This window comes from Macaca mulatta, chromosome 9, assembly GCF_049350105.2.
Source record: "Macaca mulatta isolate MMU2019108-1 chromosome 9, T2T-MMU8v2.0, whole genome shotgun sequence".
In the NCBI taxonomy this organism is placed as follows: Eukaryota; Metazoa; Chordata; class Mammalia; order Primates; family Cercopithecidae; genus Macaca; species Macaca mulatta.
The window spans coordinates 8,752,216-8,777,468 of NC_133414.1; the positions used below are offsets into that span (position 1 = coordinate 8,752,216).

The 25,253-nt window shown below is 41.8% G+C and overlaps 1 protein-coding gene across 6 annotated transcripts in view; it reads right to left on the minus strand.

Annotated features, from left to right (window-relative positions):
- The window catches only part of SFMBT2 (Scm like with four mbt domains 2), a 250,410-nt gene that overhangs the window by 77,936 nt on the left and 147,221 nt on the right, over nucleotides 1–25,253 (minus strand). For all 6 annotated transcript variants that reach the window (XM_077945707.1, XM_028825950.2, XM_028825951.2 and 3 more), the window contains 2 exons: nucleotides 11,389–11,490; nucleotides 6,373–6,520 (listed from right to left, as the gene is read on the minus strand). In XM_077945707.1, the coding sequence (XP_077801833.1) occupies nucleotides 6,373–6,520; nucleotides 11,389–11,490 (250 nt within the window). The remainder of the gene's footprint in view (nucleotides 1–6,372; nucleotides 6,521–11,388; nucleotides 11,491–25,253) is intronic.

A 25,253-nucleotide genomic window follows, 5' to 3' on the forward strand; every position in this document is an offset into this window, starting at 1 on the left:
TGTAAACTAACACAACATGGAGGGTATTTGGTACTATCTACGGAATTCCAGCAATTCCACATTTTTTAGGAATATCCCCTGAAAGCACCTCTTACACTTGGGGACATTGGATGTACCTTTGAGGATCACTTGCAATAGGGAAACCTGGAAATGCCTTCCACGTTCACCAATAGAAAATGGAATTTTCAAATATTACAGTATATTCATAAAGCAGGCAAAATGAATAAACAATCTACATGCCCCAACATGGAAAAAAATCTGAAAAATATTAATAAATAAAAAGTTACATAAAGATATGCATAGCACATTATATACGTACATAGTCAAATAAGGTCTATTTTAATTTGACTGTAATAAAAACAATGATACTGGTAAGGCATAAACAAAGAAGCCTATGCAGTCATGTCATAAAAGCATGTAATCTTTAGGAGGGTGCTCACCTTGTGGAGGATGAGGGGTGAAGGGCTGGGGTAGAAGAGAATGGGGACAGAGCTTCAATTCATTCAACCTCAACAAATACCTACCAAGTGCCACCCACTATTCCAACTACTGAGGATCACTGGTGGGTGACTGACAAACACCCACGCTGCTCTGGATCTTTCATTTTAGTGGGGGAGATGAATGAAAAACAAGACAAACAAGGGAAAGAGATGCAAATGTTGGGAGTGGTGGTTTGCTATTGAGATTGAACAGGGAAGCCCAGAAAGATGACTTCAAGCAGGTAGCACTTGAGTCAAGACTAAATCAGGTTAAGGGCATCTGTGCAGAAGGAACAGCAGGTGCCACGTCAAGGAGATGAGAGTGACTAGGACAGACTGAGTGGGGAGTCGAGAGATGAGGCTGGACAGGGCAACGGAAGTCAGCACATCTGGGTGCTATAGGCTGTTGCCACAATCTTAACTTGGACACTGGGTTGGGTGGAAGGCACTGGACAGTCCAAGCAAAAGGACCTGTGGTTTATGTTCTAACACGATCGATCTGACTGAAGTGTTGAGAGTCCCCTGAGTTAAACAAGCGGCCACTGCAGGAACCAGATGAGACTCACTGGCGGCCTGAGACAGGTGGTCGTGAGGAAAAGCAGTGAGACTCTGAAAATGTGAACAGAAGTCCCTGATGGATGAGGTATGGGGCATAAGAAACAGAGGACTTAAGGATTACTTGGCCTTCATTATATCCGTAACACTTTCATGTTTTATATTTTGTTGTTGAAAAACATGAATCAAACAAGGCAGAATGTTAGCATCTGTTGAAGCAAGATGGTAGGGCCATGAGTGTCCACATGTTATTTTCTGCCCCCTTTGGTATGTCTGAAACATGAGTGACAAAATGGATTAAGCTCATCGGTCAGTGTCTGAGGTTTTTCTTTAGGAAAACAGAATACCACTTAGGGTTCCCTGCTTTGCGTCTCAATAATAATTAAAATACACCTTTACTTCCTGAATTGTGTTAACAGTTTATGTGTCCATTAAATGGTCAGCCTAACAGAGACAAATCAAAGTTGCTAAGGTAAGCCAATTACTTCAGCCTTTGCTCACACTTTTTACAGCAGAAATGTAAAGGCTGAACATTTTCTACAAAAGTTCCTGGGTGGAACTTTTCCTCCACTAATTCTACAACTAATCTTTCATGTTACACAAGAAATGTTAATGAAATAATTTTAAAATAGCAAGTCATGGTTGATAACCTATACACATTTTTGCTTAGCTGATCCACTTGTTGATCACTTTTCATAGTGCCTATGAAACTGACTTGCTGTTTATTGGATTTAAACTAATTGGGTAAAATTTCCAAGGTTCTAACTTTTGCTTACCAGGAAAATGTTTACTACACAGAAAGCCACACTGAAAAACTCCCATCCACTCTAGCTCTCTTGTCTCTAAGGTGTGAGGACAGATTTTTTTTTAAGTAGGAACAGAGTTAAAACAATGTAATAAAATGTCTGTGTTATTTGCATATCTCTCTCCTACACCACCAGAAGTCTTTCATTTCAACAGCTGCTTCCCAACCTCTTTTTAGAATCAAGCAACACACTGTAATTGTAGGCAGCATGCCTGTTTTTAACAGCAATCTGGACAACCCAATACATTCATGGGAAACACACACACATGAAAACATCTGAAATCACTTGGCAATATGTATAATAAACCCCACACATTCTACATGTCAACCTAATAATTTAATTTAGACACAACAACCTTTTATTTTTAAAAAAGCTTCTATTTGCATACATTCATAAAGTAAAGAATGGTCTCTGAAACATCTCTATAGCATGACTCTTAATCCTGGTGTTGAGATGTAAGATGTGAAATCAACCACCTCAAAAGGAAACCGTAAAACACCACTACTACAATCACCACCACCACCTCCTCCTCTAAACACTCATTCAGTTTAATTACAAAAATAAAAATACTACACTCTCACAAGAGAGTAAGGAAGTCAATGAATGAAGCCATGATTGTCTTATAATCACACACCCTTGTAAAATTATTCCCTAAAATTGTAATTCTCTGACTGATTTGACATATTGACCATCTGAATCGTGTAAAGCCATGGTTCACTGACATGAATTAGGTTGCTTTAGGCCCCCCAAACGCTCTAGAATTACTAAGAAGGATGAACATTACAAAACATCAGCAAGACAGAACAGCAGTGAAGTGTGGATATGGTTGTGTAGGAAAAGCATTAGATTTGGTATCTTAAGGCTGGGGTTTTTAACCCAACACCCCTGCACCAGGATTTGAAAAGTCATTTAACACAACTGAGCCTCAATTTCTCTAGACAGAAAATAAGTAAGGTTGATGAAATCATCTTTAGGATCCCTTTCACTTATAAAAACCCTCCATTTTTAATAATATATGTTTATTTTTAAATAGGTAATACATTTATTTAGATAGAAAAGAAAAAAAGATAAAAATAGTATTGTTACACGTCATGTCTACCTTCATCCCTTATGCCACACTCCCCACCACTGTCGCCCATACCCCAAACACTAATAATTGTTCTCATTAGTTTCTTATGTAACTACAGAAATATGAGCAAACACCAATATATACTGTTTTGCCTCTTCTCTAACATAGAAAGTGTCATATGATACCTACTGTACCGCTCACAGTGTATCTCAGACAGCCTTCCACATCAGTTAATAGAGATGTCCCTCGTTCTTTTCAACAATGGCATAGATTTCATTAGAAAGATCTCCAAAGTCTACTTAATCAATATCCTACTGATAAGTACTTGAATTTTTCCACTCTTTTGCTATTACAAATAATGCTGCAAAAAACACAAACTTTTGTGCAGATGATCTCTACGTTATAATTTAAGGAGAAATTTCCAGAAGTGGAATTACTGAGTCAGTGGGAAAATAAAAGTTTAGCAAAATCTGCCAAACTGCCTTCCACACAGTTTGCACCCTTCCTGCACTCTCAACAACAATGTCTAGGAATCTTTATTCCTCCACCGTCTCACTAAGCTGAGGTTCTCCTGTTCCTTCTCCTTCGGATTTTTATCTCATCTGATAAGCAGATACCACATCAACAGGATTTCTCTTCATTTGTATTTATCTTATTATGATAAGTTTGCCCAAGTCACTGAGCTTCTTGTGTGCTCTTCTGAGTTTATTCCTTGTCCACATTCCTGTAAGTTGCTGGTCTTTTTCTTATTGGTTTATAAGTAAAAATTCTACTATTTCAAGAAAACATTCCTGAACTAATGATATTTACCACATTCTTGAATGACATGGTTTGGCTGTGTCCTCTCCCAAATCTCATCTTGAATTGTAACTCCCACAATTCCCACATGTCATGGGAGGAAACTGGTGGGAAGTAATTGAATCATGGAGGCAGGTCTTTCCTGTGCTGTTCTCATAATAGTGAATAAGTCTCACAAGATCTGATGGTTTCAAAACCAGGCGTTTCCCTGTACAAGCTCTCTCTTTGCACGCTGCCATCCATGTAAGATGTGACTTGCTCCTTATTGCCTTCCACGATTAGGAGGTTAACCCAGCCATGTGGAACTGTAAGTCCATTAAACCCCTTCTCCTGTATAAATTACCCAGTCTCGGGTATTTCTTTATCAGCAGCATGAAAACAGACTAGTACAATGAACTAATGATATTTACCACTTCCCGAATGCTTTAATGGTTTAAAAAGAATTATAGTTTCTTATTGGAAGGTACCAGCCACCATTACTCAATATTCTACTGATGTGCAGTATGTATTTGTATATAATATCCATGAAGAAATTTTTTTGAAAAAGAAAATTTTGAGTTTTTGAAAAAGAAAATTTCACTTTCAACAAGAGAGAGGAATGGTTTGGAAGAATGCATGAAGATAATTTCATCTCACCAAATATCACAAATATTTGGATAAAAAAAGAAATGATCATCATAACTAAATATTAGGTATAAAAAGCTTAAAATATAAAAATATTTAATTTTATATCTTTGTATAGTCCTTTCATTGAATGTTTAACAGTTCAGTTACATTAATAATGTAAAACAATTTTCTAAATATCATAAAATTCAAATATCCAAATAGGCACATCCATTTTCCTGGTGAACTTCTAAGCTATGTCAATGATCTTTTTATGTAATTCATAGAAAATGTATTTTAAAATTCTGAAAACATTGACAACTATGAAACCTCTGCCATAATGGAGTGATCAAGCAGCCAAAATGCTGATATAAATACTTTTCCTTTTTTTCACTCAATGAGGAAGTAGCCAACCATTTTTTCAAAATTCTTAAATATAATAGATCCTAATACTATCGAGGAATGAGCAAAGTCTAACCAAGTAGCATTTACGTATCTAGAAAAAGTTTTCCATCAATGACACAGGACCCATTCCCCACACATGCTTTCATGAGAAAAGTTCAAAACAAGCAAAGGAAGATGGCCCACAGGGTGTTCAGACTCTACAGGACCTATGGCTAATTCCACAGCAGGGAAGGACTTCCCACCTACTACCAATAGGTCGTTGATAATATGACTCCTGCAAGGCCATATTAAAGGGATGAGAATGCTTCGACTTTTATCATTTTAACTCTGCTGGCACCTGGAGACTCCCACAGGTGTCTCCACTGGAGAGTCTTGAAAACTGAAGCAGTGATGTGGCTCAGGGTGCAAAGCCACTTCATACCAACAGACAAACACACACCAATGCCTCCTGGAATCCTCACTGCTACCAGGGGACACAGTCCCAAGCTCTGCCCGGAGACCTACGATCCAAGTGACCCTGGGGAAGTTATATAAACTCTTTGGGACTTAGATTCTTCATAGTTCACTTTGAGGAGTGAATGAATTAGGCATTAAAAACAGTGACTGGTAGGCTGTCTTCTGTGTAAGTTTACTATATGCCATTAGGCCAAACTCCACGACTGCACAACTTTAACCCAAAGAGTCAACAGCAGAAATGGAAATATTCAAAAGCATCTCCTCCATAAGGACAAATATGGGGAAAATGAAGATAAAAGCCCAGCAGAGTACAGTCATAAGAAAGGTAAGCAGGCAGGCACCACTAAATGATGCAAACAGAGGGGCGAGGCCACCAGGTAAGATGGGACTTAACCTGTGGGAAGTGCATGATTCTCCCAGTAGGGTTAATGTCCCAAGCTATCCAATCCCTAGAGATCTGGAAAGGTTAGTACAAAACCCCTTATTATTCAAGGTTGTCTGTTAAAATCCTCCTCAGTAAGTTTACTTGTCTCATCTTTTTCCAATTTTCTTCTTGTTACTATACTTTTATTATTCTTCTTTTAGTCTCACCTCTCATCTTACTACTTTCTTCCTGAATTAACCTTAGGCCTATAGGGGACAACAAACCACACTGGTAAACTCTAAGAGTGGTACTCACTAACAATGTGGTTCTTGAATCCCAATTTAAAATTATTTTAATGCATCCTGGCTCCCAGTGTAATTATTTTAAAGTATTATACCGTTTAATTGTTGGATATCTGAAAGCAAATGGACTCTGGAGAAAGCTTAGCTTATTGGAAATAAAAACTCCAAAGAAATGCTTCACCAACACTGTGTTACATTTGTAAAGCCACTTCTCAGACACTTTGAAGTCTTTGAGCTCAATCACTTAGCAATGCTGCATCCTCTATGCCTACAAAACAGCAGCACGTCTGCCAATAATGCCGTAACGGATAGGGAAACTCCTGTGGACAGAAGTGAGAAGCCCGAGGCCGCTCGCCTCGCCCGGGGATGGAGCTGTAACTGACACCTATGTCAAGCTGATGGAGAACGCCCTATTTCTACTACATCTAAACCCTTTACACAACCAGCCTCCCCAGAGTAATGCAAGCGTTACTTCAATGACAGTAAGACACCCTTCTGAATCGCCAGACCCTGCACACCCTCACAGAATACAAACCTTTGGGAGGAGTGAGGCTGACTCCATTTTTAAGGCACCATTGTACTGGCAAAATCCCCAAAGAATCTGCATGGCACAGCACTGAGAGTTTACTTGGTTCAGGTCTTAGGTCGTCAATAGTCACTTGAAAAAAATGATTGTTAAAAACCTAAAAGAAAAAAAAAAAAGGCGGGGAGCCAAAGGTTAATTCTTTAGAGTTACACATAATGCAAGCTTATAAAATAGTGGCAGAGCTTCCAAAGGCAATTAAATATAGTTCATCAAAATGATCTGAATACAAACTGGCATTTTCAATGTCTATTACTAAATTAATTCAGCTGATAAAAAGTTAGAATTGACCGCTGTGCTCCTATTAATGGAAAGATAAATAACTAGGTGATATGGAAGACTGAGAATGAACAAAATTAAAGACTTGGAGAAGTAAACCAATGGCCATAGCTTGAAGAAGAATGAATGGAGGAAGTCAGACAGACAAACCCCAGCTTCGATGACAGCCAAGACAGGAACTGAAAAGTGAAACCATCTCTCAGTGTCCACGGCCAGCACCAAACTCTTTACACCAGATCATTCAACAATCTCCAAGATCTGGCTTGGAGCGTTCTAGCCTCATCCTGTACCATATCCCTCAGAACACCCCACCCTCCAGGCTGAGAGGAAATCATTCACCGTAAGCCTCATCAACGACGACACCCCCAATGCCATGTTTGAGCTATCAAAACACAGTGCATTTTCAAGGTGCATCTCGTACTTCAGTGCTGCTGATCTGGGTGGAATAAACCGCCCTCACTCTGTGCTCCTAAAATTTCAGACTTCAACTTCTGTATTGAAAACTCTTACTCCTTTCTAGACTGATAACACATTGGTCTTCCAATGCCATGCAGCATAAGTTATTAGAGGAGAGTGATGTCTTTTTGTTAACACAAGTATTCCAAATGCATATAAAGTGCTTTGTACATAGGAACTGGATAAATGTCCACTGAATATAAGAAGAAACATCAATGAAGAAATAAGAGCAAGGCATGCCGATAAACAGAGCAGAGGGTAAAAATCAGATGGGCCATCACTGAAAAGCATGATGGATTTAAATAATTTAGTATCTAAACCAGGCCAGAAAAAAAGATCCCTTTCCCAATTCAATGGACATAACCCAGTCTTTCTTAGGAAACCCTGAGAGTTTTCCGAAGCTATGATTCCCGGCTCCTTTATTTTTTTTCTGGAAGCAATTTAGTTCAAAGCAAAGCAGGAGAGGAAACTCACTTCTGTTCTTCTCTGGGCTAATTTTGGTAAATAGTTTACTGTAGGTTTGCCTGTGAAAGTCAACTTCAAGCAACAAAGGATCAGATGGGTCCTTCCCAGTAAGGTCATTTCTGAGAGCTCTATTGAGAATCTCATCCTCCCTCCACCTGAAAGGATTATGGAAATCCTTCGACTTCTATCACTTTCACTCCTCTGGGCACCTGGACTCCCCTGGACAGTCTTGAAAACTGATGCATGGCGATCTGGCTCAGGGTGCAAAGCCAAGTGCGTACCAATAGGGAAACTAACACCAAGGCCTCCTGGAGTCCTCACTGCTATTGGTGGGCACAGTCCCAGGAACCCAACATCCCTGCCCTGGTGTATCTTTCTTCTTAGCATTTAATATGTAACATACTAGATTTATTTACTTATTGATTCTGTTTATAGTCTGTCTCCCTCCATTAAAATATAAGCTCCACAATGGGAACATTGTCCAGAATGCAGCCTATGAATGCTCAATAAATATCTGTTAAATTACTGTTATTTAGTCTGTCTCGCATACATACACATACTCACACACATACGTATACAAAGAGCATGTGATTTTGGTGGAGCCGCGGTACCCTATAAAGAAGGAATTTCCACAACCATTAAAATGCATGTTCACGTGGGAATGCTTCAAAGGAAAAGCTTAGTACGTTTCATCAGATCCATCAGGGCTCATGTTCCTAAATGGTCCGAAGCAGTGTTTTGTGCTCTATCCAGTCCAGAACCCACAGGACTCAGAACTAACGCCCAGAGCAGTTAACTGACTTGCCCAAGACTGCACAGCTAAGAGATGGCAGACACAGAAACAGAACCCAAGGCTTCTCATGCCAGTAGCCTTTCCTCTAATCAATACAATGCACTTCGCTTACACAGATGACATCACCACCATCTGCCAGTATTTCAACACCAAGAGCACACCCTGGCTGGACTGCTGGAAGTTCACCATTTAATACTCGATCCACTACACGCCTGTCTGCATCCTTGTCTGTTTGTTGTAACATTATTTACATATTTCTTCAACAGTTATGCCACCAAGAAAAGGCCCAAGGTGGGGAAAAAATGAAATTTTCATTGTGATGAGTAATGATAGCACAGTGTGTTATATTTTCAAACATAATACTCCAAGGTACTTTCCCCATACTTACAGAAATATATTTAATTGTAAATATCTTCTACGCTAGGAGTATTCTGATATGTCATTACATGAAGATGAGTCTTGAACCTGGGGAGGTGCCTACCTAGGTTCTAAAAGACAGATGCACACATCCCAGTCCATGCATTATACAAAACATGGTCAATAAGAGAAGGAGGGCTGTACACGAAACAGCATGACTTATTTTATCTTTGCTACAAAGGGTAAGAAAAAGCAAAATAAAAAGGGAAACACAATTTAGAAATCAGTAAAAATACTTCTTCCCTCCCCTCGATAAGATCTATTTAGAGAAAATTATTTACTGTGAAAAGCCAACTATCACTGGAAGTCTATCCAACTAGAAAAAGATATTTGGGCTGAAATTAATTTTGATTAGTAGACACATTCTAACATTACATATTACAACTATTTAAAGGCATAAGAATTATTTAAAGGAATAAGAATGTGAGAGAGGCTGGGTGCAGTGGCTCACGCCTATAATCCCAGTACTTTGGGAGGCTGAGGCGGGCGGATCACAAGGTCAGGAGTTCGAGACCAGCCTGGCCAAGATGATGAAACCCCATCTCTACTAAAAACACAAAAATTAACCAGGCACGGTGGCAGGCGCCTATAATCCCAGCTACTTGGGAGGCTGAGGCAGGAGAATCGCTTGAACCCAGGAGGCAGAGGTTGTAGTGAGTGAGCCGAGATCACGTCATTGAACTTTAGCCTGGGCAATGGAGCAAGGCTCTATCTCAAAAAAAAAAAAAAAAAGAAAGAAAGAATGTAAGAGAGGTTACCGCTGACAGTCTATGCACATCAACTCTGTTGAGTTTAATTGATAAATACCAGGTGAAGTGACTCTGTAGCATGCTACATCTGCAAACAGATGGGCAGCTGGCATGACTGCAGCACCCACTAATGGAACAAAGGAGAATTCTGGCTAGGATTCAACAGGGTACCATTTGTCCATTTTGGAAAAATATCCGACTACTGGCAGGATATACAGTAAAGAACCCCAAAGGCCATTTCAAATTAAAAGGTTTTTTAACGGATGCTAGATAATCAGGAGTACATGACTTTCAAAGATTATAAAGCAAAAGCCAATGTATTTTTCTTTAAATAAATAACCTTAAATATTTAAAGTTTTTCTGATTTTGTTTGTTTGTTTGTTTTGAGATGGAGTCTCATTCTGTCGCCCAGGCTGGAGGGCAGTGGCAAGATCTTGGCTCACTACAACCTCCGTTTCCCAGGTTCAAGCGATTCTCCTGCCTCAGCCTCCCAAGAAGCTGGGGTTACAGGTATGCGCCACCATACCTGGCTAAATTTTGTATTTTTAGCAGAGATGGGGTTTCACCCTGCTGGCCAGGCTGGTCTCAAACTCCTGACCTCAGGTGATCACCCTACCTCAGCCTCCCAAAGTGCCAGGATCACAGGCGTGAGCCACCGTGCCCAGCTCCTAAAGTTATCCTTGAAATAAGCTACTTTAATGGTTATAAAAACAATTTATGTTCACTAAAGAAAAAACGTTTACAAGAAAAAATGTTTAGAAAGCATTTCATTTTTATAACCAATTTCCATATTCTGTAATACATTATCACTACTAAATTTCTCAAGTGTTACCAAATCATAAATTTTTAAAAACTCATGACTCACATAACAAATACTAATCACTGCATGGAAAGTGATTTTCCTTAACGAAAATCTCATTTCCTTAAGAAAAAGAAATTAAAACAGATTTAAATCTGTAATTAAATTCTCCTACTGAAGTACACAAAAGACCATTCACCAAAACACACGTCGGCCAAGAATGCTAAGTTTCCCACACTATTTGTAAGAGAGTATTTAAGGTAGAAACAAGCAATTTTGATTTTACCAGAGGTTTTGTCATTAAAACTTCTTTAATGGGGAATGGATATTATACTTTTTCAAAAATGTTTTACTGTTTGTAGAGACAGGGTCTCCCTATGTTACCCAGGCTGGTTTTGAACTCCTGGGCTCAAGTGATCCTTCCCCCTTGGCCTCCCAAAGTGCTGGGATTATGGATGTGAGCCACCATGACCCGCTGGGATATTACAATCTTCAAAGACTAACAGATCATTATAAAAATGCCTTTATGTTAAAAGGTAATTTTATTCTGAATCTGTAGATCTTAGAAGCATGAGTTTTTCTTTAGTCAATGAGGGCACATGAGAAAAATAACACAGAAATGCTGAGACATGGGAGGTGAGAATTTGCTTTGCACCATTTTCATGTATTTTCCAAGTTTAAACAGATCATATTTACTACCCATGCAGGAAGAACAAATTACCCTTGTAATGATTACAACGTGCAACTCGTCAGTGGACAACTAACAGAAGACAAGGAAAATTCACCCTATCCATGATAAGAGGGGGCATCTGATTAGAGTCACTCTGTGCCACCAGTAATAAAAACAGCTTAAAGCAGCGCTGGACTGGAGGGGCGGCAATCTTCCTTAGCTTCGCCTGGCATTGCTGATAGCCTTGCACGAATATATTTCATCTGGTCGTCTTTGAGTTGAAAGGTTTAATTTGATCCACTCTAGGAGTTGGGTTGAAGAACGAGGGAGGAAAACTCACCTTAGTCACTGACGCAGGAGAGACGTCAAAGGGCTCGTTCATATTCACTGTCTCAAGCTTCATCCCAACAGTGAAGAAATGGCTTCGCAAATCTGCGTGATCCTGCAGGGAGAAAGATGAAAATACTGAAAGCCACGGTCCGGATGCGCTCCCATTTTATTGGGCAACCGAAATCTGATGGAAACAATTAACCCTCCCCGTTTAGAATTTCTAATTATTGCCAGATACCGCAGATTTAATTATTTTCTGCAGGCTAAATTGCTTTTCCAAGGGAGAGGCAACAAGGCTTCGTGGCCATGCTTAAATTTACCCTAAGCAAAAATTCACATTACACTGCTTTGCTCATCCTCGGTGCTATCAACTGAAGCACAGCAGAGTAAGGGAGGCAATCCATCATCCTAACACAACAGGGTGTCTTCAGAAAACGAGGCCTCTCGCTACTGGAGTCACATCTCAGAGCCTCAGTCAGCACCCTGTACCCACGGTCTGCCCCCACCTCCTGTGTCTAAGAGCACACTGCTTACCAGTTACTGGGAGTAAGCTGGCACACGGCTTACCAGTATGGTACAGGTAGGGGTAGTCAAGATCCCATAATCCCCGTGATCTTAGAGATGCCTGGAGGTCAGAATCCAAACCTGCCCCACGGACGATTAGAACCTGACTCCTACTCAACAAAGGGGAGCAACACTCCTTTCCTAATAGGGGTCTGGCAGTTTTATAACCCGCTCACAGCAACCTTTATGTGAGAGAGATGGGGCTTTCCTGCCTCCTAAGAAAACAAATTTCAATATCCACTTCAGCTACACAGCAATAGAGGAGGTTGGCTGGACTCCGGATACCAGAATTTATCTTGCGGAGATGGAGGTCACGTCATAACTCACGGTCTGGATAAACAGCATGGATAAATAAATGTATTTGCAGTCTGTCCCTGAGGAAATAATAGCTGCAAATAAATCCTGTGATTTCCAAATACATCAATTGGGTGTGAAGTACGAAAATATCTGGGGACCTGTTACTTTCTTTGACCTGCGAATCGAAAGTGGGTTTTTAATTACTCCAACCACATCACTCTATATCCAACTCTGAGGACCGCACAGAACCCAGACGGACAGTGCCTATTTCCCCAAAACCCCCAAAAGCTGGTCAGTACCGTCAGTGTCCGACAGGAGATCAGACTACAAGAACTGCTTATAAAACCCTCAACCAGTGCACCGAGTTGCCAAGGTAACTGAATGTAAACGCCTATAGAACCACATGGACCCTTTCATTTTTCATGTCCCCAGGGCAGTCTGCAAAGGTCTCTGTACTGGGGGATGCATGATGAATGCTGGGGCCATGTCCAAAGAGGACATTAATCAGAACAAGACAGGACGTGGTCAAACACGACAAAACCCAATCAAAGGAACTGGCCACTCTAAACATTTACAAATTCCTTAATAACTTACAATCCACACTTTATAAAAATTATATGCATAAGGAAAAGCACAAGGAAATAGGTGCAGGTGATGATCTGCACTGTTTATGTTGCAAACAAAGCATTTTATTTATTTATTTTTAGCTTTTATTTTAGATACGGGGTACATACACAGGTTTGTTACATGGGCATACTATACTCAGATTAGTGAACATAGTACCCAATAGGTAATTTTTTGACCCATGACTCATTTCCCCCTTCCCCTCTAGTAGTCTCCAGTGACTATTGGTACCATGTTTATGTCCGTGTGTGCTAAATGTTCAGCTCACACTTCTAAACGAGAACATGCAGTATTTGGCTTTCTGTTCTGCATTAGCAAACTTTCTGCATTAGTTTGCTAAGAATAACGGCCTTCAGCTCCATCCATGTTGCTGCAAAGAACATACCTGCATTCTTTTTTATGGCTGTGTAATATTCCATAAGTATATATGTACCACATTTTCTTTAGCCATTCCATCACTGATGGGCACTCAGGCTGCTTCCATGCCTTTGCTATTGTGAATAGTGCTGCAATGAACGTGTGAGTGCATGTGTCTTTTTGACAGAATGACCTGTTTTCCTTTGGGTATACAGCCACCAATGAGATTGCTGGGTCGAATGGTAGCTGTTTCAAGTCAGTAAATCTCAAAACTGCTTTCATAGTGAGTGAACTAATTTATATTCCCACCAGCAGTGGGTAAGTGTTCCCTATTCTCCACAGCCTCATCAGTATCTGTTTGACTTTTTAATAACAGTCATTCTTACTGGTGTGAGATGGTATCTCCTCGTGGTTTTGATTTCAAAACATTTACTTTTAAAGGTGGCTGGGGGAAGGCAAATCAGGAAAGAGAAGGAATCGAAGGCTACTGTACAGAGAGCAAATGCGGATTAACACACAGCAGCCGTCATGCCCAGGCAGAGCCAGAAGCCACAGGCGAGGAGACATCACAACTAAACCAACACTGACTCGCTGACATCCGAATTCAAAGTTAATTTGAACGTTTCTAGCCCAAAGAAAAGACAAATATTTAAGGTGATCGGTATCTCAATTACACTGATTTGATCTTTACAAATTATATGAATGTATTAATCACATGTACCCCAAGGATGTACATCTATTACATACCAATAAAAAAATTTAAACATTAAAAAAAAGGATTAAAAGTGGACTGGGTGCAGTAGCTCCTGCCTGTAATCCCAGCACTTTGGGAGGCTGAGGCAGTCGGATCATGAGGTCAGGAGTTTGAGACCAGCCTGGCCAACATGGTGAAACCCTGTCTCTACTAAAAATACAAAAAATAGCTGAATGTGGTGGTGGAAACCTGTAATCTTGGCTACCCAGGAGGCTGAGGCAGGAGAATCATTTGAGCCTGGAGGCACAGGGTACAATGAGCCGAGATCACATGACTGCACTCCAGCCTGGGTGACAGGGCAAGACTTCATCTCAAAAAGTGAATGTTCCTGTCAGACACCCATGTCCCCAGTACCCATCAGCGAGAAGTGAGTCCTGACCATGGTTTTTGCAGGTAAATATCCTTCCCCATTTAAGTACAAAACCCTTTCATCTTTGGAAAAGGGGAATTATTATAGAATTATGATATAATAAAACATGGCCTGAATGTACTCAGCAAGTCTAAGCAGTCATTATTACGCTGTTTGACAATCAGAGGTGCCCTCAGTCACTCCCAGGACATTCATAACTGTAAGTAATGGTTAACAGATGAATGTCAGTGTTTCTCAGGAGACTCTTTCTCTGTGTAGGACCCCCTTCTTCCTGCAGCCTGCCCCTCACCAGCCACAGCCACAGGGCGAGGCATTCCTGAGGTCTGGTGCACGGCGGCAGGCATGGGTCTTCTCCCTGGCTGCCTCTATCGCCACGGCTCTACTCAGAGCCTCCGTTGTAGGGGCGTCCTGACAGCCATGGGGCTTCTGGTCTACCTGCCCTCTTTCATTCCCTCCATTCCAGATTCTGTGCTTCTCTCTCCTCCACAGAACTCTTGCTCCAACCTTTGCTCTCTGAGTAGAGTCAGCTTTCTAAGTAGGGTTTACCCACAACCCTAAGCCCTGTCTACATCCCAGGCCCTCAGCCTGACCTTGACCACTGACTTGGAGTCTTTAGCCAAATCCACCCCCAACCTTTATTCCGTACTCCAAGCCCTCTGGGAAGGTCTGTCAATCAGAGCTCCCCGTGCTGTGTGGAAACTCTGTGGCCCCAGAAGCCCTGCCCTCTCTGCGGACTTCCTGTGTTCACAGTTGTCTAGCAGACACCAGGCAGTGGTTGCCGCTCCTTGGAAATACTGCAGACAGCAATGTGTCCCTGAGATAACCCTGCCCACTCAGGGTTGCGGACTGTATTGGAAATGCTTATGGGTAATGACTTCAGCATCCTCTGCATCTAATTACATCTGTAGGTTAAGAGGGGATCACTTCCGCTTCCTGCAGACAACACACAATCTCTTCCTTTTCTCCCAGAGTGTCCTGCACTCGAATGTTCATCATTAAACTCCCCACCTCTGCTCATCTGTAACAACGAACATAAACATCAAAACCACGCATGAATACGGGATGAAAATAAAAAGAGCATGACATTTAAATATTCTTAAACAGTTTAAGAATAATGCTCAGTGGGCATTATTCCAAAAACTTTAGAAACTAGTTTCCCCTCTGTCAGTCTTAGCTCAGATCTCCTACAACTTAAATTATTTCTCCCAGGTTTCAGCTGTGTGGTAAATGTAATCGGTCTTTGTCTCTGGTACAGGACTCCTAAATCCTGTGGGATTTCCCAGGTGATAGGAGCTTTTTTGTTCTAATCGGTCCATTCTTGATGGGTCCCTAAACAGCTTCAGGGTGGGGGCTCGTGTCCAGAAAGTCCAAGGCATAATTAGAGAGGTCTGTAAGTTCATTTCCACCCCACAACCACTAGGGAGGGGAGAAGAGCTGGATATGGAGCTCATTACCAATGGCCAAAGATTTCATCAATTGTGCCTACATAATGAAACGCCCATGAACACCCTAAATGACAGAGTTGGGGTTTTCCAGTTGATGAACACTTCCATGTGCCAGGGGGTGGGGACACCCAAACTCCACATGGCCAGAAGTCCCTGTGCCTGGGACCACCTTCCAGCCCTCACCCTGGGCACCTCTTCCATTTGGCTGGCCATTTGCATCCTGTATGGTACCCTTCACAATCAACAGGTAATAGTAAGGAAACTGCTCTGTGAGCCGTTCTGGAAAACTATCACATCTGAGAAGGGGGTTTTAGGAACCCTAATTTATAGCCATCAAGTACAGGAATCCCAGGACTTGTGACTGGCACCAAAGTGGAGGAATCTTGTGGTACCGAGCCCTTCACTTGTGGGGTCTGCACTGCTTTCAGATGGTGTCAGAAACGAATTAAACTGCAGAATATTCACTTGCCGTCCAGAGAGCTGAAGAACTGGCTGGTGTGGAAAAACCCACACACGTGACGTTAGAAGTGTTGTGGGTAAAAAGAGTTCCTAAGTTACAGTCAAGACACTTCTTACTCACGGAAATGCATCTGCTTTTCTTTCCAAACTACACAAAACCCCTTAAACATTCTTGTTTCATATACTGAAAAAAGAAGCCAGACATTCTGAGAGGTCGCAACATCCAAACATAGGTATTTGTAGTATGGCCTCAAACATCCACATATCTTATCCTATTAAAGTTCAACTCTATTTCATAAATAAATCTGGAAACTATAAAATACATTGCTGTATCTTCCAGCCCTAACTTCCACTTTCTGAAAATCACTTCCTAATCAACATCAAAAAAAAAATCCCTCTATGACCATGTAGAAACCCCACCAGTTTCAAAGCTAAGTCAACATAATGGAAATTGAGAAGACTCAAGAATAAAGACATAACAATTAAGAGTTTGGCTAAACCTGCTACTCTAATGTTTATATTACTCATGAATGACGATTTCAGAAACGTTTTACTGCCAGAGCACGACAATATTTTCTGATGGGGTTTGCCACTGAAACTTCTGGCCATTGGAGAACTTTAAAAAACACGAAAGATAACCATGCTGTAGGTGCAGAACTTTCCAGTAAGTGCCAAACTCCCTCATTTATGCTACGTGGCTCACCCAAGAAAGGCTTCAATACATATTTATTGAATTAAACTGAAGGGATGACAGAAACCTGATGATTTCTTGACATCCATTCCAATCCTATATTCTGTCACTCATCCAATAAGCACTGATCAGAAGCCACTGAGGTACCACACAGGAGACTAACAGCTATTGCATGGAATACACAGAACACCTCCACTTGTCAAAGGGAGTAGGAAAAGACAGGCAAGAACAGCTATGGAAGATCCAGACTGAGAAGGAACGTCACAACAAATGTTTTTTACTTCTAGCATATAAAAATGAAGTATCACTATGATCACAGCAGTCAAAGGATTCATAGGTGTGAAGCTTAATTTGGAAGATGAAAACCACGTGACTCGGAATGATAAAAGATTCTGGGGGTGGAGCACAGTGGCTTATGCCTGTAATCCCAGCACTTTGGGAGGCCGAGGCGGGTGGATCACGAGGTCAAGAGATCGAGACCATCCTGGCCAACATGGTGAAACCCCGTCTCTACTAAAAAAAAATACAAAAATTAGCTGGGCGTGGTGAGGTTGCAGTGAGCCAAGATTGAGCCACACTCCAGCCTGGTGACAGAGCGAGACTTTGTCTCAAACAAAAAAAAAAAAAGAAAAAAAAAAAGATTGTGGGAAGGTAGCACAGTGAATTTATGCACAGAGACTGGGCTCTGCATACTGGATAGAAGCATTTAAATATGATCTAAAAGGCAAAAGAAGTCACTTGATACTCCTAAGGAATAACAAGTTTTTATGATAATTGAAGGATTCAACACCACAAAATTTCCAAATAAGCCAACAGACAGAACTGCTGAGTTCTGCGGTGTAAGTGTACATCCGTATTAGTATATGAGAAAAGATGCAGCTCTTCTCATTGAAAAACAAATCTATTCACCCCAGACCACTTACTTTGGGCTGTTAATGCAGTCAGAGGGCATGCATTCATTTACACAAACACCCAACTAATCATCCTCAATATTAAGGACAGAGAGAGTTCCTGGGTCCTGAAGATGATTCGCCAAACCAATTATGTACTGAGAGATAATGGAAAATTCACTGTCGTTTGAAAGAGACATTCTTGGCCTTTGCAAAGCTCTAGAGAATCATTCACACTTTGCAATTATTGGATCAAGAATGATGTTATTCCTGTTATCAGGATATATTACTAAGTCCTTAGTAGATTTACAAATATGCCTGTCACATTCAAGAAATACTGTTTACTTAAGAGTACTGGAGTCCAGTCAAATTGCCTACAGAAAAACTACTCTCCTTTAATAAATGCCAGCAATGTCATTCCCATCTATATTCATCACTACCCATTTTTATTTTTGCCCTAAAGTAGTTTCATATTGATCAAAAGTAAAATGCCATTCATTTTATTGGAGGACTGTCTTAGCAGGCTACCGTGGCAATCTCTCTTCAGGGAACCTTATTTTCAGTGGAATGACATCATAAAAGAGGTTCTGTCTACATCAACTTCCTTTCTGTACCCAGGTTTCATCAGCTTTATTCCCTCCAGAGCCTGAGCAGTTCTCACTCCCCTACTAAGATGTAGTAAATCTGTGCTGAGATTAACTAGGTTCTGTGTATACAAACTGGACATCCCAACTCTGAAAATCCCAAGCCCCAAACCCGAAACTTTTTGAAGGCCAACAAGCACTCATAAGAAATGCTCATCGGAGCCTTTTCGATTTCGGGTTTTCAGATGCTCAACAGGCAAATGTACTGCGAATATTCCAAAATCTGAACCCGGAGACACGTCTGGTCCCAGGCATTTTGGATAAGAGATGCTCAGGCTGTAATACCAAGTGGACAGAAACAGCTAACATGTTGTAAATACTGGCAGGCATACTCTCTGTATTGTCATTTTCCGCTGACACAGACTGTGGGGTGGAATCCCTCTTGTGGGAGGAAATTAAGACACAGAGAGACGAAGTTACCCACGCAAGGGCACACAGCTACCAAGAGAAGCCAGGCTTCAAGCCCAAGCAGCCTGACTCAGTCTGAGCCCACCTTCTAGCCACCAGGTTATATAACAGACCAGGGAACAAAGACCAAAAAGGACTTTTTAAAAATCAATACTTAGTGTATACAGGCAAACAACACTACTACAATCTACCTAGAGCCCCCTAAAATTTTCTTTCAAAGAAAGCTATTACTAAGGTAAAAAGTGATAGCTACTAACACTGATCATTCACTTAAAACCTCCAAGTTTTGCTGTTAATTCCTCGCACTTTTCAATGGCTTAAGAAGAAAGTATGTGAGTGCATTCCGGCCCTAAAAGTTACTTCCAAAATGTTTATCTAGAACCAGTCACAGCCTTCATCAACAATTAGCAAATATCATGACTACTTTCGTGTGTTTGTACATTAAGCAATGAAGATTTAGGAAATACGTGCAGCAAAATGTTCACGGTGCTTCATAAATTATCCTCTATCGATACCTACTTCCACACGATGTTATCCACGTTAACCAAGACAGGTTACTCTGATCAACATGGTTAATCTAGTACACGTGGGTGGCTGCAAAGCCCACACCAACCCCAACCTGTGACTGGTATTTTAAATACCACATGATAGGCACCATCCTATAATGGATGGACAGGAAAGTAGTTGAGGTGATTCCTGACCCTGAAAAGCTGGAAATTTACTTAGAAAACAACTGAGGTCAGGAGTTCGAGAACAGCCTGGCCTACACTATTAAACTCCATCTCTACTAAAAATATAAAAATTAGCTTGGTGTGGTGGTGGGCGCCTGTCATCCCAGTTACTGTGGAGGTTGAGGCAGGGGAATCGTTTGAACCCAGGAGGCAGAAGTTACAGTGAGCCGTGATCACGCCACTGCATTCCAGCCTGGGCGACAGAGCGAGACTCCATCTGAAAAGAAAAAGAAAAAGGAAAAAAGAAAAACAAAAAGAAAAAAGAAAAGAAAACTGCAGTGAGAAACAGGAAGTACAGTATCATGCTGGAAAAAGGAGTATGGACAAACTTCAATATCTTGGTGTCCTGACTTCATAGTTTTGGCTTATGTCTTACTTTTTTCAACAGAGGTCAGGAGGATCCTGCAACCTCAGAGCCCGCCCTGGGTGCACTCACTGCCCACGGTCACCCACTGCTTTCAACATCTGCCCCGATGGAGTCCTTGTCTTGGCAGTGGTTGCCGTGCCTGGCAAGGGACAGCACCGGATTCAGGAGGAGTGAACCATCGCTGCGGGAGAAACACACCTGCCTGGATATAGTCATCATGAGTCAGCAGCAACTCACGTCTCTGGCAGGTGCCAAAGCTTCAGGGTGAACAGTCAAGTTCTTTATAAAATACAGCATACACGTGGCTGTGAGTATTAATCTACAGACAGCAATGGAGAGTATTACTAATGGGGAGACAGGAGAAAGAGAAGACAGAAAAGAAAGAACATTCATGTCTGCCGGGCCTGCCTGAACTTGACTCATCTCCACATTCACTTGAGGGGCTTGAAGAACTGAAGCTTATGCTCTTAAAATGTCATTATGTGGCTATCACAGACTCCGAAAATAGCTAATGCCTCTTCCCATCCCCACTTCATTAGATAAACACATCTCACATGATTAAAAATTGTGGAAGATGTGGCACAGGGGAGAACAAGTTCTCGTTAATTAAAACAACAAAATTAAAATGTACTTGGGGAGGATTTGCATGTAAAAAAAAAAAAAGGCAGTGAAATCATCCTTATGCAGAAATCAAATTCTTGTATTATTGAGATAGGGTCTCTGCCACCCAGGCTGAAGTGCAATGATGCAATGAGGGCTTGCTGCAACCTCCGCCTCCCAGGCTCAAGCAATACTTCCACCTCAGCCTCCCGGGTAGCTGGGACTACAGGTGTGCACCACCACACCTGGCTAATTTTTTGTTTTTTTTTTTTTTTTGTAGAGATGGGGTTTTGCCATGTTGCTCAGGCTGGTCTCAAACTCCTGGGTTCAAGCAATCCAACCACCTCAGCATCCCAAAGTGCTGGGATTACAGGCGTGGGCCACCATGCCTGGCTCCAGGAACTAAATTCTTAACCCAAGTTCCACAATCAAAGGCTACATGAAATTCTCTTTCTGCAGCAGCAATCTCAGTGTCAACCTTCAATTCTTTGCTTCTTCCTTTCGGCTCATTTGGATATAAAATAAAATAGACAAAAAACAGATATAGGATTCACCCTGCCCAATTTTTTTAAGCACCAAAATCTTTTAGTGTATTGTACTTACACAAAAATACTGCACAGTATAATTTTTTCATTTCCAACATGCCAGTTTTTTGGTCCACAGGGAACTCAAATATTGCATGTGCTTCTTTTCAAGGCCTCCATTAATTTGCATAATTTCTAAGACTAGGCTTCAGTGAAGTCAATGGAAGGTTTTAGTTAGTATTACATTCAGATTAATATATAATGAACTACGCTTTAATTCCTCTATTTGTACCAGCATGCTAGGTCCCGCTGAAAAAAACCATCCAGAGCCATTTATGATACCATTCTTCTTTTGTTTTACCAATGATTTCGTGCTCAGATGTTCATTAGAAAATTACTCCCGTAATACTAGTTTCATTGAAAAACAGATATTAGGAGGCCAGCATTTATTAAATCAATAGTATTATGACATTTCAATTTGATTACACTGATTTCAATTTAGCCAGTGAAATATTTGTAACAAAAATGTAATTTTAAAATCTATTGCTGAACACTAATAAGCATTTCTATTTTTTACTTACAGATGTAAAGAGCGATTTTATCTAGTAGCTATGCGTTCAAGCAAATTAAAAAATAGTAATGAGAAACGTAGTACCATAGTATCATAGATTACAACCTGAACCACACGATTTGTAACAGGCAGGATGCAGTGGACGCTGAGGGGCCCCTAAATGCATTAACTCAACTGCTGTCATGGAAACACGATGCCAGCATACTTCAGAGAAAGAAGCAAGAGCTGGGAAGGTGCAAAACTTCTCCACCCACCAGTCTGAGCTTCTGTTCTGCCCTTCCCAGACACCAATGTGGAGGCCAGTAAACGTGGAGAGCTTGCAAACCCCTCTGCGTGCTCTGCCACAGGTGGGAAGCCTCCCCTCTGGGAAGTGTCCACTGCCAGGCAGCCTGGACTGGATCTAATAACAGCTTCAGTCTCCAGAGCCTTCCTCACACCCCAGCTGCCCTCAGCTTCCCTCCACCAACCATTCCCAGGTGAGAAACAGGGATGATCACCCTCAACAGTATTGACCTTTTGGGGCCAGATTCTTTGTTGGGGGGCTGTTCTACCACTGCAGGATGTTGCAACTGCATCTCTGGCATCTATCCACTAGATGCTGACTGCATCCCCCACCTGGGACAATTGAAATGTCTCCTGGCTTTGCCACATGTCCACTGAAGGGCACATGCCCCTGGCCCCTGAGTTGAGAACCACTGATTCAGATTCGGTTGAGAGAAAAGTCAGGTATTATTGATGAGACACCTGACCTTGTGGTCTCCTCCCCCTACACTTCTGATGAGCTTCCTCAGCATCAATGGATCCTCTCTGCCTGTCTCCAGCATCAACTCACTCTAGTACCTACCCTTCAGCCCCTTGGTGTGATCAGCGGTGCCAACCATCCCTGTTAATCTCGACTCACTCTGATGCTGTCTCAGCAAGACCTGGAAATCCTTACTTACATTTGTGCCAGTCTACACTGCAGACCTGGTGCTGCTGTTACCCTCCCACTGCCTCCACTTTGAATGTCTAGTGTATAAAATTCAAAGATGCTGTTATGAATGACAGCAATAACCAAAAACAATGGTGACCACAATACGGTGGTACAAGAGGTGCTTTGCATGCATAGGACGATGACAATAAACTCAAGTACTCCTTAACCCACTAGCCTACTACCACTACGGCAGCAATGGGTTCTCCGTTTGCAAGGAGTAAGCAATCGTTTCCAACCTGCCGACAAGCAGACTAGTCACCTAAAATGGTTCTGGTCCCCAAGGAAGCCTTTATCTATTAAGGAGCCTTCTCATGCAAAGACCAGATAGAAAACCCTGCTCTACCTGGTATAAACCATAAGGAAATCCATTATCTCACATAGCAAAGAGGTCCAGAGAAAAGGCAGCTCAAGACTGGTGAACAGAGCCATAAGCAATGTCAGAAACAGCCCCGGTTCTTTTTATCCTCCTGCTTCCACATCCTAGATATGACAGCTTTCCCCAGTCCAGCTCCTCCCTCGTGGGCTCAAGATGGCTGCAGAAGCTCCAGGCCTCTCAGGCAGAGCAAGGTCCCCTCTTCCCTATGCTGCTTCTTCACAGCAAGGAAACCTATTCCAGAAACCACCAGCAGATGTCCTCATGTATTTTTGACCCAAATTGGTCACAAACCTCTTCCTAAGCCAATCACTGACAAGAAAAATGGGGCCGCTCTTCGGTCTTACACCACTGGTTCTAATTCTACACAGGGGGCATCTACCACATTCCCCGCTGCAGATATTTATTTGGCAAGCGGCAGGGGCAGCTGTTACTTAGTACAATAAAAAATCATCCTGGCCAAAATCCCAGGAGAGCCCTTGTCAAAAGCAACTGAGTAATAAGGAGTTGAGCAACATACTCCGGTTCAAATACCATACTGAACAGGCAACACTTAATACTCTCAGAATCCATTTTCTGGCTCTTTGTTATAATAATACTGAGTTTGTGCAGCCTTTAAATATCCCAGTTTACTTCTGAAAACTGGGACAAAAGAAACATTAAAAAAAAAAGTGTGACCTTGGGTTTGAGTTGCATCTGTGCATCCTGGCTCACCCATGTTCTCTCTGCATGAGGTATGACTAGAAATTAACTTCTCTGAGCCTGGCAATTCCTGAGCTTAACCAGTAAGACTCCCAGCGCCTCCCAAGTCAAGTTACTGTGGGGATGTGAGATAGTATGTGCACAGTACCCAGCACAAGGTCTGCAGCCTGTGGGTACGAATCATTAGAAACGCTCATCAATTCACTGCAACACTTTCCAACGGAGAATGGTGTTGGAGTTCCTCTAATTCACCTACGGCTTCAATTATGTTTTGCCTTCTGTACCTTTTTATGCTATCCCGAAAGGTCTGAAAAGTTAATACATATTCCAAAAATGGCCTCAAGGTGAGTGGCTTATCACACAGAAAGCCAGGGTTTGTAACACTCTGGCCATGCCTTGCTCCCTGTCTCATTGTTTACAGACCTGCAATCTCTCAGAATCATCAGACGCTCAGCAATGACTGAGGCTCAGGAAGTGCATGAATCGGGACAGACTCACAAGCAGAATGACCAAATGTTCTGATCCCTTTGCCGAGTGGCGTTACGCATGCAGGCATGTCTGGATGGATTTACTTTCAGGAGGATCGAGATGCCGGCAGGGAAAGAATAAATCCTGTTGTGATCTAGAGACTTTGCAGGTCACCACAAGTGCATGATCTTGTTAAATATTGAGGAGCTTTAAAGCAGGTTTCCACTCTCCTAAACTTAGCCATTCCTTTTATCAAGTTGTTAAATGCAGGACATCATATATTCATGTAAAGGTTTATCGGACATGCTCGTGCTGGCCTTTCTGGTTATACATGGCACTGGCGACAAAACTGGAGGCAGATTTTATCTTATCCTTGACTTTATGTCACTGAGACAGGCAGATTCAAAGTAGGGGTGGCTGTCGGAAGGACAGAAGAGAGAAAGTTCGGGAATGAACAGTCTCCACATCTTTTATTGACACCCAGCAAAGCACGCCGACTTCCTCAGCGTGCCCTACCTGGGGGCAGGAGGGAGAGTGCTGAAGGGCAAGGCCCGGTGGCATGGCGGCACCACTGGGCTCCCTGATTACATGGGGTCCTCATTTCCATTAGCTCTCAAACCTCTGAAGTCCTAAAGTTAAAAGAGAGAAGCTCAAACTTCTCTTTACATCACGTTCCTCACTGGAGACACTGCTATTGGCAACTGTCTGGTTCATGAAAGGCACTACCAGGCTTAAACGGGTGGCCTAACTTGCAAAAGGATTGGTGTGGTTTTTTTTAGAGGGGGGGTGGTAGGGGAGCCACCTCTAAACAATTTTACTGTGGATTAAATTCACAATAACATCTTCCGTAGGTAAAAGAATTACAATTTTTCTTAATTATTTTTATTAACAGACCATGGAATAGAAAACCCCCAAAAAATAAAAATCTGGCACAATGATCACTTTGAAATGTGTCTAGTTTTATAAACAAGAGATGTATCCCCTTTGCACACCTCCAGATCCCATACACCAATTCCAGTAAGTTCATGCTAATATTATCTCACCCTTTCTGCAATCCCAGGAA